Genomic DNA, 18,549 nt, shown 5'->3' with positions numbered 1-18,549 from the left:
TTGTGTTGGACCTAGAGTAAACAAAAAAACACATTTACCTGATGGAGTTATCCCACTGGAATAATTTGTGCAAATAAAGTTTAGCACATGTCAAGGGCTGCAGGCTTAGGTCAAAAGCATGGAAAATTTCCAGCATCAGAAACAAAAGAATATGTTCATGGAATAAAAAATGGGAAATGTTTTATCGTTTCAAGTAAACAGAGACACACCTAGTCCTGGATAAGATGGAAATCTGACTCTAAAACCCCTTTTTTTAGACTGTGCCCAAGCCTCAGGACATATTTACCTTGTAAAGATCCCTGTAATTCTGCTTGCCCAGTTGTGTACGTCCAATACCTGACAGGAATACACAGTTTCTGTCTAGCTCTTATGCCAAGGTCCCCACTGCAGACTGAAGCACAACTGCAGGTGCTAAGAGGCAATGGGATGGTAAATACTCTAGTTTTTGTCCCATTATAATTCTGAGATTTAATGAAGGTACACATGTGGCTGTGCAAAGGACCTGGGCTCCGTGGTGTAATAATTTTTTTACTTTCTGTGGTCATCTGCAGAAATTATTTATGTTTGATTTTGCATACAAAAGAACTGTGATTGAGACAATGAAACACTTGGATTTTAAAAGCAGTGAGTCAAGAGAAAGACTAATCAAATAACAAAACACTGAACAGACTAAAGTGTAAAATAGATGTTTTCATTTGCTGTCTTTGAAAACAACAAAATTGCATCAAGTATCTCATGATCCTGAAGTCAAAAATAAAAGTGAGAAAGAAACAACTATAGCAAATGTGAAAACAGAGCTCATGAGTGAAAATGTCATGGCTTTGAGCATATTTAGATATATAGACAGGAAATGTTCATATTTGATTTACAGTCTGGAAGTTATGGTGGTTTGATTGGCTTGTGTCTTAGCTTCCCAACCACTTCTGATTTTTCTTATCCTCTTCCTGAAACATGGGAGGAGCAGTACGCATTTACAAAGCAGAACTACAATAGGAAGAAAAACTGCAACCATAAATGAAGGTGGCGTATACCAGATGAACTGGTTAGCATCAACCCACTTGTTCCAAGCAAACACCAGTGCATGAACAGTGCATAGCAGAAGGGCGAAGTATCCCATCTTGCTCTGAAAAGACAAAGAAAATAGCAAGCTATTTATTTTTCCCAACTTGGCAAAAAAAGTAATCTGTTAAGCAAATACAGAAATCTGGATAGGCCTTGACCAACATGCTCAAGTCAAAAAAAAGCAACCATTGGCTTTAAACGAAAAGGTAACAAATAGAAGTCAAGATTCCAACTGTACTCCTTTGTGCCACTGTAAAAGAAAATGGAAGAGGCACATTTTTCAAGTATTGCTATGATACTTAGCTAAAATACAGAAGAGATTGAGAGATTACAGGTTATTCCTGAAACATGCTCAATTCTGAATATCTCAATTTCCATCTGTATACTAAATTACTTTAATTCTGTGATAAATCATTATGAGTTCAAAACCAGATATATTAAAGGATTAATTTAATACTTGCAAAGAAAAAACTTTAATATAAATTAAAATCACAGACTCTAGTACTATGGCAAAAGCCCTTCAAAACGACAGGAAACTCAGGTCTTTCATTTCATTTACAGTGGTAAATTTGGCTTAGCTTGTTTACAAAATTCAGGAGTAAAGAAAATTTACTAGTAATTCTAAATGTCTTGTCACTTAATAATCTTGTATTCATCAGTGAAGTCGAACACTGTATTTCCAAATGCTGAATGCTTCAGCTTCCAACTGCTGTTCTGCTACAGATTTTTAAGTAATAAGGTTATTTGCTTATAAAGTAAGTCCAACACAGAAGTATTACTCATCTGGATTTCTTCACCACAGTCTTTCAATTGTGAAAGCAGTCATGCATTTGGAGACTTCCTCCTGAATTTTTCTATATTCTCTGTATGCTTATCTTACAAATTATAGACTTCATAAAGTGTGCAGAATATCAAATCTATAATTGGTGATTATACACTTCAGATATGCTTTTAAAATATAAATCAAATTTTCAAATGCCAGGTCCTTAGTAGATTATTGAATTTTCAGATTTTGGTGTTTGAGGGCCTGATCCAACACTTGCTTAAGTCTAGTGTGACCATACTGATGTCAGCAGAACCACCCTGATTATTACTGCATATGATGTAAGAGAATCGAGAGCAACCCAAATGCCTGGGTTAAGGAAACAAGCACAGCTGTAGCAAACTCAAGACTGGCTGGATTTGATTACCCAGCATCTGTTCTATGATCTCTCTTTCAGAATACACTGTGTCATATGGGAACAGCATTGACTGCTTCAATGCCACCTTCTCCAAATTCAGCAGGACATGGGATGTTCCGGAGAGATAAGATACCTAGAAGATGACTTCAGCACCACAGCTAAGAAAAGGTCTCAAGGGGACAACTGCTGCTGGTCACAAAGTCAGGAGAAGGAAAAATAAAATGGTGTGGAGTTGTCTTTTCTTTCCATTTTATAAACTGAACACAACAGCCTATTCTCTTGACAAAAGAGCAATGGAAAGAACATTTCTCACAAACCAGTTAACAAAGAGTACTGAACAAACTTTTCCATTGGTTTCACTAGCTTTGTGTTTGATATTTCCAACTCCTAATGGTCTTAGCTGATAACACACAGTTCTACAAATGGGACTAACAACATGCAGTAATGATATTCATGCTCACCTGAATGTAGTGGAACTCTCTCCAGGTCAAAGAGTGACTGACAGATGGAATTGATGTTATTGCCAACAGGGCCAGCAAAGCAAGTCCCAGGATTCCTAGAGACACATAAATCTCCATTCTCCAAACATCATGTTCAATCCAGGCATTTTCTTTTTTTTGTTTTACCTGCCAAAAGAACACCATAAAAATTACAGTCTGGCACACTTAGTTGTTTGTGTTAAATATAATTTCACTATTTCACCATAATATTAATGAAATAAGCAAAGAAAATCAGTATTTTGGTTTGTTTGAATGTCTTTGAATGTAACTGCTATTTACTTCTGATGACAAAGTCTTCACTAGTATTTCCAGAGCAAAGGTGAGCTTTTAGAGAGAAGAATTTAGATCATCAGTGTCTTGGCCCAGGAGAGCATGATTCTGAGGCCTCTTAACCTGCCTTCACAGCAAGGATGAATCTTGGTTTTGACAAGAAAAAAACCCCACATATGGCTAAATACCATATCAGGGAGATTATAACAACAGGAAATATATTAACAGCTCTACTTCAGGGAGGTAATTCAACAGGCCTTCTTAATAAAAATATCCTGACAGGCTAGCTGTTTAGCTCTGTTTTTTTAAAGAAAACCACAACTTGGTACGTTTGTGATTTTAATAAACCGATGTCAAAGCTTCTTTCTTCTGTTTACAACTGCCTGCAACAGCACTTTGATCCTGCTAGTAATCACCATGGCATAATATGCCCCAAATATGATCATTTCTGCATCTTCAAGACTGGAATCTCAAGGAAATTTCTAATAATCCATTTAAATCCAGATTACCAGTAAAGCTGATTTCAGAGTTTTCAACAGGTAATTTGACTGTTTACAAAAACCTTAAGAACCTACTGACATCATCATATTGTGCTTTTAATGATTTTTAATAATAAAGACTTCAGGGGTAATAAAACATATATTTGCAGTCCATACCTTATATTGAAAGATTCCTAATACTGCATTACTTATGGTACCCAAGGAAATAAGTGAGCATTAGGAACTCTCTGGTTATAGAGGACATTGGAGAGCTTTGTGTGCCAATTATTGACCACGAATCAAAAGCGTCATTGAAATCCTACCTTTAAATGAAGTACCGTGTATTAGTCCAAATGTGAGCCATCAGTATTCACACATTTAGTTTGTGCAAATACAGATTACTGTGATTTATCTCAGCCCTCCTTCACTGCTGGCTGGTTCACTTTGCAAAGGCGTCTAAAAATATTGTGCTCAGTGCTCAGTTTTTGTTTCTAGATTTCACTGGTCCAGAGAAGAAATCTACACTAAACTAACAGTGTGCCAAAGACTTAAATGTTCTGTGAGATACAATTTTGTGCATTTTTCAGATGGAAAAAAATTCCAAATTAAGAAAATTACTTATTTAATATACATTGGCACAGCTGTGATGACTCCTGACTCTATTACTTTGGGAACTAGGTCCTGCTCCATCCCTGAACAGCGCTCTCTGTAAATGTACCTGAAAATCAAACAAAGGCAATGAAAATGGCTTTCCTCCATCAGATTTGCAAGGATTTTCTGAATACAAAAGGGTTGGTGTTTGTGTACCCATCGTACCTGCTGGAATGCCCAGTTCAGCAGCTTGTATCTGTAGGATCTTCTCATTGGATAGCACAGGCTATAGCAGGCGTGCAGTGTAGCGAAGAAGAAACTGAGAAGTCCAAATTGTTTCCTTGATAACATCCATCTATCCAGCCACTGGGGAAACCTTTTATACTTGGTGCCAAAGTACAGCTGGAAACTAGCAGCTAATATTCCTGGTAAATACACTAGTGCTAAAAGGGTAATTGAAGTCACTGGTAAAACTTTGTTTATGACAAGGATTGGAATTTTATAGAAAACACGTTCCTTTTTGGTTATAAAAGGATATATGACATCTCTCATGGAAGTGTAAATAAATGTTAATAATGAGATCACAGATGCTATCTTCATTGGCAAGTGCCACTTAGGAAACAGATCCTGCTTGCAGTGCTGTTCTGAAGAATGTTCAAACTCACCAAAATGGTGTGCTTGATGTAAATCAAAAAGTGCAGCTGCTTCTGATGCATTGGCAACCTGCATATCCACATTCTGGAAGGGACAGAACGGAAATACAAAGTGAGTTCAAGAGAAGATTAGAAACTTCTGTAATGACAGTATTTGCCATTATGGCTTTTACAACTCACTGCAGTGGAACCATATACAAAACATATGCACTGTTAAAGACAAGGTAACTTGGAAACATAGTATTTCAAACAGCACAGTCAGCACATAAGTAAAGCACTTGAAGTGTAGGTTTCCCGTTCTTCATTATGTGCAGTGATTTTAAAATAGATTTTCATTCCAGGAAGATAACTATACTGCAAGGAAGGAAGCATTACATTATGTAAAGCATCATTTCAGCTACTTATTATATAAGCTATAGATTTCAAATGTCAAATTTCAGCTATAAACCTGATGATGTAGCCCAAATACCACACACAAGAAAGGATTAAAATATTTTTTTTCTGGACCTTTTTTGTGTGATGTGGAAAACTTCCTGAGTGCAATGTTGCTATGATGAAGATTCCCCCAAAGATAAATTTTATATTCCTGTGTAAAAATCCCAAATTATTTTTATGGAATTTTGCTCATCTGGTAAAATACAATTAGCAGCTATCTTCATGTAGTTTTTAGCTGCCTCAAGCTTTGTTTATTTTTTAACATGGACTGTGATTAAATTAAATGAGATGTTCTCTATCTTTTTATCTCTTCATGTCAAAATTGTGACATTTCAGAAATATTCATGATATGCCAGAGTGATGCTAACACTGTCTCTGGACAAAATTGAATCAAAGATTGCAATATTCTATGTGACATATGAGCTGTTTTTTTTTTTTTTTTTTAACAGAAACATTACCAAGTAGTTAAGATTTCCTGTATTTCTTCTTGGCATGATGTTCTGACCTGCATTCTGATCAATGGCATGATTACCACCTTCTCTCTTCTCCATTGTGGAAACTCCCTGCAAAACAAATACAGGATGTAAAACAGGTTTTGAAATGCCATACTGGAACTTTGAGGCCTATTTTCCCTCAAATTGTTTTCTTCCTTGTCCTCCACACATTTTGCTGGAAAAGGCAGAATCAACTAGGGAAAGGAAAGTCTGTCCTCTGAGAATGGAAAAAACTCAGCTTATTTTCTAGGTAAAGCAGAGAATAAGAGAGAGCATAAATCAATAGAACAAAATTACTAATGAAAAATAATATTGAAGCCTATCACCAGCGGAATTAATGCATTAATTAAAGTTTTAAATGACAATAAATTAGTTTGAAACAGCTTGCCTAAAAAACATGTAAAATGTTGTGAAGATGGATTTTAAGTTCATGAGATTTTCTGATGCAAGAAGCCCATGGAGATGTGGTTTCTAATATATTTTAGGGTTTAGGATTGGTCTACCTGACAGTCACTCTGGGGCTTTAGAGGTGTATTCTCCCTTTAAGTTCGTCAAGAAACTGTAGCTTCGCTCATGCTGTTGCCAGGTATTTTGGCAATACTCATCACCACAAGTAGCAGCAGAAATGGTTCTAAGCTATGAGGAATGACAAAAAGTCAGATGGCAGAAAAAGAAGAAAAAAGGAAGAGAACTGATAAACTGAAAGAGATGTTTCTGAAAATCCTAGGACAGCAGGAAAGACAGTATTTTGAAGAGTGTAAAATAACTACAGGGCCTGAAAGCACCTTGCAATAGGACTTGCCAGGGGTGTGTCACACTGTTGCACACTGCAGGAGGAGAGGCTCTGGCACCGTGCTACTGGAACCTCAGAGTGCCATACCACAGGGTGACTTTCTGTGACAACCTTTAAAAAAATTACTAGGTGGCTCTTCCATTTACTTTCCCACTGAACACTTGAATTACTAGATAGTAAACTGTTTTCCAACTACTGATTCTTTTATATCCATAAATAATTTGGGAAATTATATGGAGAAATCAGACTTTGATAATTTTCCTTCTTTTATTGTGTCTGGTTTCTTCAGTGGATGAGTCCTACAGTATTTTACTGTCTGCTATGAAGATTTGCTCTCTGCCAGGCCAACAGGCACCTGAAGCTGAAGTAGTCTTTTCCTTAGCATTTCTCTTTGGATTTTTCCCTCCTGGTAATCAGCTCTCCCTTTGAGCATAACCCTTCAGAGTTATGTGTTGTAGAGGAGGGTCAACAAGAGTTCTGGCTGAAGGTCAGGCTGTTAAGCCATTCCTACACCAGCTAATGGTGTAGGAAAAGGTTATCCTTTGTATATCCTGCACACAAGAAAGCATGGACTCATGAAGGCACACTTTCTTCCCCCCCTCCCTATTCCTAGCACTAGTCCTGATGATTTTATCAAAAGTTTTGGGGCATCGTGTATCTTCAAAAAGCTTCAGATTTTAGAATTTCTACTTCTACATGTTTCAATATACATAATTTCTAGCTGTTAAAATTCAAAGAATGGTTTACGAATAGAACTTAGTAGGGTGATCTTACCTTTAAAGAACCTAATAACACATACAGTGAACCCCACATCTATTTTTAAGGAACTCATAATATGAAGGGCAGTCATAATTTCTGAGGCCTACCTTCTGGCTACCACACTGTCTTAGAGGTCCAAAAGCATAATTTAGTTTGGGAAGCTCTGTATGGAAAAGCCTGATTCATCCAGTTTTCATGTTCCTATCACTCTTCATTCAGAAAATTTAGAAACAAGGTGTCCATTACTAGTTTCCAGTTAAAGGTTTATATTGATAAGGATGTAATAAATGATACCATGATGTGAACAAAAGCAACCCATGAGCTAGAATGCCAGTGCTAATCCTAAAAGCTGATTTATTGGTTTTTTTGGGATACAATATTTAATACAATGTTAAATACAGCGTTAAAGGTTCATGCAGCAGAAAACAAGACAGAAAGAAAAAAGAAAGTCTGTGCGAATGAATGCACGTGTTCATCCAGGGAACTGTGGATTTCAGCCATGCAAGTGCATGCAAAGAAACTCGAAGTGTCATACCATTATATTCCACTTGGTTTCTGATACCAGTTAACACGAAATTATTTCCCAGTACCAAAGCACATTAATAGCCTTTGAAAACCCTAAAAGAAGAGCCCTTACAAATTGGCAGAAAGAGGTCATCTAGACTGTATGTATTTTTGAAATACATATGAAGAAAAATTAGGGGTCCTGCAAGAGACAGTGTTAGCCATCTAACTCACAACTGTTATGAAAGCAAACAGTTATATTAACGTCCATCCTCGGTGCACATCCCTTCTGCTCTGGGACGCAGCTGTCAGTGAGGGTGGAGGCTGTCCTGCTGCAGAAAGCCGAGTTTCCAGTGCTGTGAGTACAGTGCTGAATTTTGTACCGAGACAGCATGCTCATTGCAACGCCGAGCCATCAGGGATCCACACAGTGCAGACATTATCCCGAGAAAAAATAATCCCAAGTCGTTGGGAGGTTTTCCTGAGTAAGGGGTTTCAGGACTGGTTCCACGAAAAAAGAAAAATGGGTAATATAAACAGGCTATGATAATAACGAGGAGGTGATGGAAGAGGTGCGGGATAGTTCCTGCACCCCTCTCTCGGCACTATCACAAAATTACAGCATGAAACTGCTGGGCAAAAGCGTCTCGCTTTCCAAGTGCCCGCTGCATCGTGCAGGACACTGCAGGCACTCGGCACGCGAGCTCGTAACTTTCCATGCTCTTCAAAAATTCTGCTGAGCTCGGTGGAAAACTGAATAAAAGCCCAGAGGGTGGGAGCCGGAGAGCGTCGCTCGGCGTTCCTCGGCCAGACCGAGCCCGGGAGCCCGACCCCGCCGGGGCTTCCCGGCCCGGCCCGGCCCGGCGCGGCGCGGCCGCGTGGCGGGCGGGGCCGGGTCGGAGCGCGCCGCAGCCCGGCCGGGCGGGCGCACACCGACACCTCCGCGGCGGCTCCGCGCTCGGCCAGCGCCCGGCCGGCCCCGGGCTCACTCACCTCGGCCCGGCAGCCCGGCCTCTCCGTCCCGCCGCGGGTCCCGCCGCGGGGGGCGACAGCAGCGGCAGCCCCGGCTCGGCTCCGTCCGCGGGGGGCAGCGCCCGGCGGCGCCGCTCGGACGGGACGGCGGCCTCGGGTCAGCAGCTGAGCGCCCGCCGGGCTCTGTGGAGATGAGAGGCGGGGGAGACCGGCCGCAGCCTCCACCTCCCCTCCCGGCCCCGCCTTCCGCGCCCATCCCGCTCCCCTCCGCCCGGCGGGTCCGCGCCGCTGTACCGTGCCCCGTCCCGAGCAGCGGCGGGACGGCGCCGCCTCGGGCTCCCCTCCGACACCGGCCGGCCCAGAGAGCGCCCGGCCGTGGGTCTGCCGGGCCTCGGCCGGACAAAGGGCGCATTCACCTGCTGCCTCCTCGCCCCGCCGCAGGGAGGAGGGGGAGGTGGTGCCGAGGTGCGCTTTCCCCCCGGCGCCCTCCGCCGGCAGCCCCGCCGCTTCTCAGGGTGCGCTGCGGGGTCACAGCGCGCCCCGGGCCCGCCATGGCCCGAGCCCTGCGGATCCCGGGAGCCCTTCTGCTCTCCTTGCGTTCCGTTCTCCCGTGCCTGCCCGTTCCTCCGAACGCGTCACTCTCCTAACCTGACAAAACGCCCTATTAATCCCTGCTTCTCGTACGAGCAGTCCTCACTTAATTTTTTTTTTCCCTAAAGTACCATGATCTGTAAGATTGTTGTTGTTGTTTGTTTGTTGTTTTTAACCGCTGCTGGCGATTTTGAAAAGGCAGCTGTCTCCTGAGATTTTAGTCACACAGTAGTGTTAAGCTATCTTTATCTTGTGAAATCTCCGTTTTAGTGCATATTTTGACATCCTGACATTGAAGAACATGTGGCCAGTTTGTGTCAGAAATGTTTTCATGCAGAGCTCATTGTACCCTCGTCAGGATGTCTTCGCAGAAATGATGCCAAATTCCATGTCTTTGCATCTTGGGAGGGGAATGGATTTTTTTTTTTTCTCCTTTTCAGTAGATGTTAAATGGACGTAGGCTCCAAATGAATGCTACATCTTGAAGAAAATAGGAGATTGCCTTAAAAGGAATAGGAGACAGACTAATTGTATCTCCTGTGTTAAAAGCTTAAGTTTTAATATTTTTTTGTTACCTTCATCAGCATATATTTCTGTGCTTTGCATAAAGGCTATTTCCCACATGTTTTCTATTAGTTACTTTTTTTGCAAGGGATGCTAACTTGGGTATGCTCTCACTTTGTGCAAGTGCCCTTTGGTTTCCTTCCCTGCTCCTTTTTTTCTCGGTCGGTTTGGGATTTTTCCCCGTTCCCATCAGCAGGGGGACGCCTGGCGGTGGGAGCGCAGGGGAGGAGGCTGCCTGTGCCAAGGTGTGCCGGGCGGTTCCAACCCTACCTAACGAGACTTTGCAGTCCGGAGGGCTAAAAGCATGTTCCTAGCGAACTCCTTAGCAAATCACTTCTCAGAAGTGCCCTCTCACTTCTCAGCCCTGGTGTAAGCTGGTGTTATGAGAACCACATTTATAAAAGATAGCTCAAGATGCTGAGAGATTGCCTCATCTGGATATACTGTCTTAAGAACAGAATATACTATCTTAAGGATATCCTTAAGATATCCTTAGGCTTTTCGTAAAACACACAAGAGCTCAGCTCCTGCATACACATTCTCAGATGAGATGGAAAGCCAGCCAGAGTGTGAACCTGGCTATTTAATAAGTACCTGGTAAGCTGTTCTGCGCAAATGCTTTTAGGTATCTCTGGACAAGCAATCCCCTCTCCAGGCTGCATCCTGAGTACTAACAGGTGTCTGTCTGTGAATAAAATTGGAAAGCTGATTTTACGTGGGTGCTGACAAAGTGGAAATAGATTCAAATGCTAGTGAAATCTTTCCTTTCATGCCTACCCTAAGGCATGACTTCCACGTCACTCAAAGTACTACTTATATTAGAATGGTTACTGGAAAGCAAGCTGCATGGCAGTCCTGCAAGCCATTACACCCAGATGATACCAGTGCATGCTCACAGCTTTGAACTGGTATTTATGAGATGTGCTTTGTAAGAAATCTGAGGCTGGAGGTAGGAAACTCCACAGGAATCAGGAATTGATTCAAAATGAGAAAATTTCTCTTGGCATATGCAGTATAGGCATGATGTCACTGACAAGAATGTAAAGTTGTGCAGGTTTGGCTAGTTCCAGAGGTTTAGAATAGTGTCAATATGCTTTAACTCATTTACGAGCTGGGGGAGAAAGAACAATACTTTTGTGGTTGCTGAAGTGTCTTAGGGTTTTTTCCAGAGAACAGAAATACTCTGGTATCTTAGTTTATCTGTGTTTTATTCCTTCTATATTCTGATCAAAGTCTGTATGTGATGTTGACCAAGAACATGAGGGAATTAATGCTTGATTACATTTTCTGGAGGAAAGAAATATTGCATAATTAACAAGCTTTCCAGACAGTTCTTTAATCTTGATAACAGATTCATCAGAGTTCCTACATGGGGAAGTCTGTGGTCAGGAGAATTTCCTTCTGCAACTGCTCTTCAGACTAGGAGTTCTGAGAACAACTTGCCAAATGGCTGGAAAAGTGGTGCAGTGTTCCAGTAACACACAGACCTACACATAATTATACTAACAGTCTTACTAGAACTTGTTAAGTAAGCTAAGTGTGACTATGAGTGTCAGCAAGATGACTACAGCATGCCCTTGGGTGACTCAGAAATGGTGCTACAGAGGGGGAGGTGGTGTAGAAAGATGGAAACTATTCCCTGTAATTTAACCAAGTGCTAATGGGCTGGGTTCAGCCAGGTTGAAATGCTTAAGTGGTGACTGAGTTTCCAGGATGGCACTTGAAGTGTTCACTAGAGGCTTACCAAGGTGGTAAAGGGCTCACAGCTCATGCTCCCTGGGGAGACACGTGGGGAGACTGGGCTTGCTTCGTCTGGTGAAGAACAGACTAAGGGATGACTTAGTAGCAGCCCTCCATACCTGAAGGGAAAGTACAAAGGTGAGCAAGCCCAACTCTTGTTGGTAGTGCCAGTGAGCGTAAAAGCAGTCAGGAATCACAAATGGCAGTTTGAAGGTTCACATTGGGTGCTAGGGAAATATTCTTCACTGAGAAGATAGTGAAAATCCTCATTGTGTCCATTGCTTCTTGTCTCTCCTTTGAACTCCACTGAGAAGAGTGTGACTCCATAGTCTTTACTGTCTTCCTCCCTCAGGTATTCATATGTAGTGTTAAGAGCTTCCATAAACCTTCTGATCTCCGGGTTGAATAGTTCCAGCTCTCTTAACCTGTCATTGTAGAAGAAGTGCTTCAGTCCTTTAATCCTCTTCATGATGACCTGCACAGAAGCCATTTCAGTACATCTGTGTCTTGCTTGTACTGAGGGGTCCACAACTGAACACAGCAATGCAGATGAGTCTCAGAGGGGCTGAGGGAACGGGAAGGAGGACCAGCCTTGACCAGCTGGCAGTGCTCTTCCTATTGCAGCTTAGGACCTGGTCTGATATTGACAGGGGTCTTCCTTTGAGTGGGACAATGCACAGAAAATTTAACTGCCCATGGAATTTAATGTTTTTGCCCACGGAAATATGTGAGCTGACAACAGGAGGACTCTTTCTCAGAATCCCCAAAATGAGCAGTCAGTGAAAAGGAACATAAAAATGTAGGTGCTACAAAGAACCATGTATGAATTTGAAAAATTATGAAAGAATTTGAAAATTAATTTTGAAATTCCATCAAATCTACCCTGATTTTGAAATTACTGCCCAAGAAACTGCAGTGTTGACTCTTAAATAGGAGTTGGGAATGGAAGTGGCAAATGTCCTGTGTTCATGTTGTGAGTTGGGAGTTGCAGATGCAGCTGGTAGGGAGTGTTTGTCCCTTGTGGACTAGGGCCATTTGAGAACAGAGACATCAGAAAACATATTTGGTTTACTGTCATTTAATAAGCTTCTTTATCCAAGGGAATATGTCAGAAAGAGATCAGATAAGCACACAACTGCTGTATTCCCTGCTGAATGAGCATGTAGTAAAGGACCAGCTGTTCTTAGTGAGTAACATTGTTAAAGTGAAAAAAATTTCTTACTTGGCCTGGATTTATCACACAAATCCTGATTCAAAGAAGTGGCACTCAAGCTGCTTGAAATAGTTGAATTCCTCTGGAGGATTTAAGTCATCCGTGCCAAGTAACGGGAAGCTGAGGAAAATAACTACAGTGAAAAAACAGAGAGGCTCAAGATTGTTTGAGAGGGCTGTTCAATCTTGTCCAACATGTGTAAAAACCAAAATTATGTACTACTTCTCTTGAATTATGAGAAATCAACAAAGCCACATGACGCTCAAATAATTTTTTTGACTGATACTTTTAGACATTGTTGAAAGTACAAGTAAAGACCACATGACCACCACTGTTAAAGTTCAATGAAATGAGTTGAAAAATAACTCAAAGTAGAGGAGAATAGCAGTATTTTATTTTTCTCGTTCCCTGTAAAACATTGGATTCTGGATTTCAGGTATATAATTTATAGACAAATACAGAAAGCACTTGCATTGTTAATGTTTTGGACTAACAGCTTTCATAGCATTCTGATTCATAGAATTTCATAGCATTTCTGATAATGCATGTTGTTTCTTGGAAGCTGAACAGAAGAACTTGTTTTATAGTTAAGAAAAAGAAATTATTGAATCAGACAGTGATATTCTTTGGGTATGATCACATACTCTTAAAGAAATGCTTGCCCTTCCCAGTGTGTTTGCTACTTTTGCTTACATAACATCTAAAATTGTCCTGTTGTCCTTTGAGGCAGCTGTGGTACTTCTCTGTGAAGTCTTGTTGATTTCAGGATTTTACCACACACATGCCGCTTGGGTATAGAGCTGGCTGCCTTTAAATACTTACAATAATGAAAACAGTGATAATAAAAATAACAGCAATTTATATACAGACTAACAACAACAACAACAAAGCCACAGCAACCCTGATACACTTCAAGTCTGTAAAATGTAAAGCATACAGGGAAGGGAATAGACTCACAGGGAAAGGGTTAGTGACAAAAAGACAGAATATTGCTCATGTACTTTTTTTTTTTTTTTACAGGAAACCTTTTTGCTTAAATCTGACCATGTAATAGCAAACAGCAGTGATATATTTTCTGATGTGGTATGCAGGGGTATTCGTTACCTCTAATTTTTAAAAGAGATAAGGTTTTACAGTATTTCTACAAGAATCCATAGAAATTAAAACTCTTTGGAATATATCTTATGAAAAAGTGTGGCCTATTGCTTGTGGCTGTGGTTCTTTGATGGATTTTGTGGTTGTCATTGTTTAACCCCAACTAGCAACCAAGCTCCAGGCAGCAGCTTCCTCACTCCATACTCAATGCAATGGGGAAATGAACTGGGAAGATAAAAGTAGGAAAACTCATGGGCTGAGATAAAGACATTTTGATAAGTAAGAAAAAAAGCTATGTTCACAAGGAAAGCAAAGCCACTTCTTGGCAGGTGCTCAGCCATCTCCAGGTAAGTAGGGCTCCATCAAATGTAGCGGTGACTTGGGGAGACAAACAGCATCACTCCAAACATCCTCCCTTCCATTTTCCCCCCAGCTTTATATGCTGAGCATGATGCCCTATGGTCTGGGATATTGTTTGGGTCAGCTGTCCTGGCTGTGTCCCCTCCTAACTTCCTGTGCATCCTTAGACCCCTCATAGATGGGGTGAAGAGCAGAAAAGGCCTTTTCTCTGTGCAAGCCCCACTCTGCAATACAAAAACATCTTTTATTATCAGCACTGGTTGCAGTGCAAATCCAGAACACAGCCCCATGCCAGCCAGTGTGAAGAAAATGAGCTCTACCCCAGCCAAAACAGCACGGTGGTTTAGGAATGGCATTCTAATGTCATTGTACTTCCCATGAGGAGGTACAAAGGCATGTGATGACACAAAATTGTCAAAATGTAGCATCCCTCCCACAACCATATTCTTTCCCAGGTCATCTACGTCAGATGTTTATCAGAAAATCTTGTTCCAATGCCATATTTTAAAACCCTTACAGTTTTTAAGGACTTTTTTGGCTCTACACCTACTACAAAAACTTGCCAAATTTTTTCCTATCACTTCAGTGCCTACAAACCCCAGTCCCTGTTGTCAGTTGCGGTGCAGATACAAACCTCAGGCACTGACAACTTCTCTGCAGGCAATGACATAGGTTTCACATGAGAAACAGTTGGAGACAAGTGATGCAAGCACATGGGGAGGAAGCTGAAATGAACATGGTTTTAGAAACGTAATGAGAGGGTGATAGTTTGGATGTTAGGCTGTGGTGATAACTGTCCAGTGTGATGATAGCAGCCTCAACTGCTGGATCCCATTGTAATAGCAACAGCTTCCTCATTTTATAGAGGAATCTGAAAGAAGACAAGGAATTGACTTTGTCACAATTTATATATAATTTATCGGCTAGTAAGATGCCTGTGTGAAGTGACCAGGTGGGAGAAATTCTTAAGGGTAAGAGTGTTAAGGGTCCTGAGTGACTTAAAAAGATCCTAGGTTTGTCAGATATTGTTAGAAATTTGATACACTCTAAACAACTGTGAAACAGAACCTGCTGATGTATTTGAAATTACTTAAATACTTTAATCAAATAATACCATAATTAATTTATATAAAGCAAAATTGTCTGCTATCCAGTTTTGGGAAAATACTTTTTATGTGGAACTATTGCATTAATACATTTAGTACCGGAATTCTAGTTTAGGATTCTGACTGTTCAAGAATGCTGTCTGTGGTTAAAAGTAAAATGTTCCTGCCATCAGAAGCACTATTTTATGTCACAAACTTCATGCTAGATAGTTGAAGCTAATTGTCAGAAATAATCCAAGAGATTATATCTAAAATGAGATTTTTTTTTTGGACTTACTCTCACTGCCTGGGGCACTGGTCCACTTTAGAAGCAGAGCAGGGACTCAAAAAATAACTGGAGCAGGAAATGAGGCAGGGCTGGAAGAGACAGGGAACTCAAGCAGAGCAAGAACAGCAGGCTCCGGCATGCAGCAGGTTCCAGAGAAAATCTCTAAGCTTCCATCTAACATCCTGTCACAAATGAGCTTTGCAGGAGATGCAAAAACTTGGTGGAGTGGTAGGTGTACCAGGTGGTTGTGCTATCATTCAGATTTGCTTCAGCAGGCTGGAGAAATGGACCAATGTGAAGTTCAGCTAAGTCCTGCAGCTAGGAAGAAAAAAACTTGTACCCCAGAATGGGCTGGTGACTGACCAACTGGAAAGAATCTTGGCAGGAAAGACCTTGGACATCCTGAGGAGGCACCAAATGAACATGAGCACCCTTGAAACAATGAAGGCCATCAATCTCCTGGGCAGCAGGAAGCAGAGAATTGCCAGAGAGTTGAAGGAAGAAGTTGTCCTTCTCCTCTGTCAGTCCACATCTAGAATGCTGTGTACAGTTCTGGCTCTCCATCCTTGAATGAGTCCAGCGAGGGCTGAGATAGACGGTTACAGGATTGGAGCATCTGACATAAGCAAAGATGGGCTGCATAGCTTGGAGAAGCAAAGGTATAGAGATGTTTTATCTATGTGTAAATACCAGGGAGTAAAGAACAGACAGGCATTTCTCAATGACAGAACAAGAGGCAAATTGGATACAAATTGAAACACAGGAAATTCCATGTAAACATTAAAGAAATATTCCTGATGGGCTGTGGTTGAGATTGCATTGATTGTGAAAAGACTGAAGTGAAACTCCACCCTAATGACTGTGGATGGTTTCAGGAACTGGACTTGAGAGTGCACTAACTTGAATATAGGTTGAGTGATGACACAAGAGCTTGATGAGAACTTTAAATCCATATCAGAGGAAGTGTAGTCGGAAATCTCCTTTAGCATAATTTCTCTGTTTGGTTATTGCCCTTACTAATTCTAGAGTAGAAGTCTGCTTTTCTGCTATTTTTCTATTTAATCTGGCACACTTTTTTGACTAGAGTTGTTGACCTAAGGTAACTTACCATTAATGGTCCTCTGAAAATTCTGTCTCTGCCAATTCTAATCGACATCTCAATGAAAGTGGAGGCAGTGAAAGTGTAGTTTAAAGAAAAGATAGACCCTGACATGGATTTCATCATTGCAGGCTGACAAATTTAGCTTGGCAATCACTTCACACAGATGAGAGTCAAGCCAGAAGCTCTTTAAACTACTTAGTAGAAAAATTGCATGTGACTTGTCTCCTATCTAATTTCAAAAACAATATTAGAAGATGAAACAGCGTAGAGAAACCCAGTCTGAGCATTCATAAAGAACAGCAAAGCTAAGGACACAAGGTTTTCTTAAAATTATTTATTATTATATTTCTCTGATTGTCAATATGGATCTGTAACACCCCTGGTTTTGGCATAAACTACAATATGATATTTTTTCCTTCCTAGTCTGTGTCAGCTGATAACATTGTCCTGACTTAGTCAATGGTTCATGAAAAAGAAAATAGAGACTTCAAAGACAGGAATTATGGTCCTAAATATTCAGGTGATCTACAAGGGGTTGAGTGTTGCTATTTATCCTTTACTCACTTAAGAAATCCCCTATGATTACAAGCACTTCTTTCTTATTTCCTAAAATAACTATCTGGAGCTTTGTGAATTCCATTCTGCAAGGCTTTAGGTGTTGTGGTGCTTTGCATGCCTAAGAAACTGAATTTGGCTGATATGCTTAAGGATGCCTTAGTGTCTTTGAGGTACTTGCCTAATGACTGCTGTAGTGGTATTTAATGAATGCTCATTAACAAACTGGTGTGGTAAACTATAAACCTTTTATCTTTGTGTGTAGAAGATACTCCTTTTGATTGACTCATGACTAAACCATTCCCAGTTCTAACAACTCCTACTTCTTGTAAATTTAGAGCTTTCAGCAAAACAAAAATAATCCTAATATAAAGTACCAAAATACAACTTAGAAGGGAAAGTTAAAATAAAGTATTCTGAATAGATGTAATTTACTATCATTTGTGCTTTGCAGTATAGTGTTACTTAATTTTGGGTTCACAAGTGTTATTTTATGTTGACAGAAATTAAAAATCCTGGTTTTCATTACTTATCCCGACTGTCTTGTTTAAAAATAACTCAAATAATCTGTTTATGTATTATCTAAAAGTCACTGATATAAAAATAGTTGAAAGAATTTAGAGAATTTAGTATATTTCAATAATAGGACTAGTAAAGTTATAAAAGTAAATTATAGAATTTTTTCCAGTTTTAGTTATATTTATATTGAGTTCTTCCCTATTATTACTGTATTGGTGTTGAAGAAAAAACCCAAAATCTGTCTTAGTATGTTTTTTGCACAGTTAATTTGTATAAAGCATACATAGTTATTTGTAGCCCTTGGAAAAAAAATGACAGGTCAGGTTTTTTATAATGCCTTTGAAAGGAAGAAAGGTGTAGCACATTTAACAGATCAGTAGAGCAAAATAAAATGGTGATGAAATAAGTTCTGGTAATACATTAATTTCAAATGCAAGTTCACACAGAACATTCAGATGTTGCAAGAATTTTCATAAATGAGTAAATACTGTGTCAGTACTAGATATGTATACATACAATTGTAACTAAGAGAAAGGGCTAGAAATTATGTGAGAGAATAAGAAATAGGCTTTCCCCCCACAAATCTTTCTGCCTGCTCTAAAATGTAGTTATATTGTAAAATCAGAGGTACTAAATGAAACATTGAAGCTGTTTGGTGTAGAGTAGTGCATGTGGATTGGAATAAACAAGGCTGCGTTGGAGCTGAGAAACAAGTTGGCTTGTATTTAAAATTGAATCAATAA

At 40.3% G+C, this 18,549-nt stretch overlaps 1 protein-coding gene across 1 annotated transcript; it reads right to left on the bottom strand.

The window, feature by feature from the left end:
- Positions 1–670: 670 nt before the first annotated feature.
- STEAP1 (STEAP family member 1) lies at positions 671–9,179 on the bottom strand. Its single transcript, XM_030264645.4, has 5 exons — positions 8,715–9,179; positions 5,630–5,734; positions 4,309–4,821; positions 2,705–2,869; positions 671–1,123 (listed from the first exon to the last, which is right to left on the bottom strand). Exons 2-5 carry the CDS (start codon positions 5,720–5,722, stop codon positions 866–868), a joined length of 1,029 nt encoding a protein of 342 aa, XP_030120505.3. The 5' UTR covers positions 5,723–5,734; positions 8,715–9,179; the 3' UTR covers positions 671–865.
- Between the last annotated feature and the right edge of the window lie 9,370 nt (positions 9,180–18,549).

Source organism: Taeniopygia guttata, chromosome 2 (assembly GCF_048771995.1).
Source record: "Taeniopygia guttata chromosome 2, bTaeGut7.mat, whole genome shotgun sequence".
NCBI classification, from domain to species: Eukaryota; Metazoa; Chordata; class Aves; order Passeriformes; family Estrildidae; genus Taeniopygia; species Taeniopygia guttata.
Note: the sequence above shows the minus strand (reverse complement) of the source record. Positions and strands in the feature narration are given on the sequence as shown.

Bases quoted from the DNA above. Each gene is read 5' to 3' on its own strand.
- STEAP1 (XM_030264645.4), bottom strand. From the start codon at position 5,722: ATGGAGAAGAGAGAAGGTGGTAATCATGCCATTGATCAGAATGCAGGT. The intron at 4,822-5,629 runs GTAATGTTTCTG...TGTCCCTTCCAG, and splicing joins CAGGAAATCTTAACTACTTG to AATGTGGATATGCAGGTTGC. The intron at 1,124-2,704 runs GTGAGCATGAAT...TTGTCTTTTCAG, and splicing joins GAGAGTTCCACTACATTCAG to AGCAAGATGGGATACTTCGC.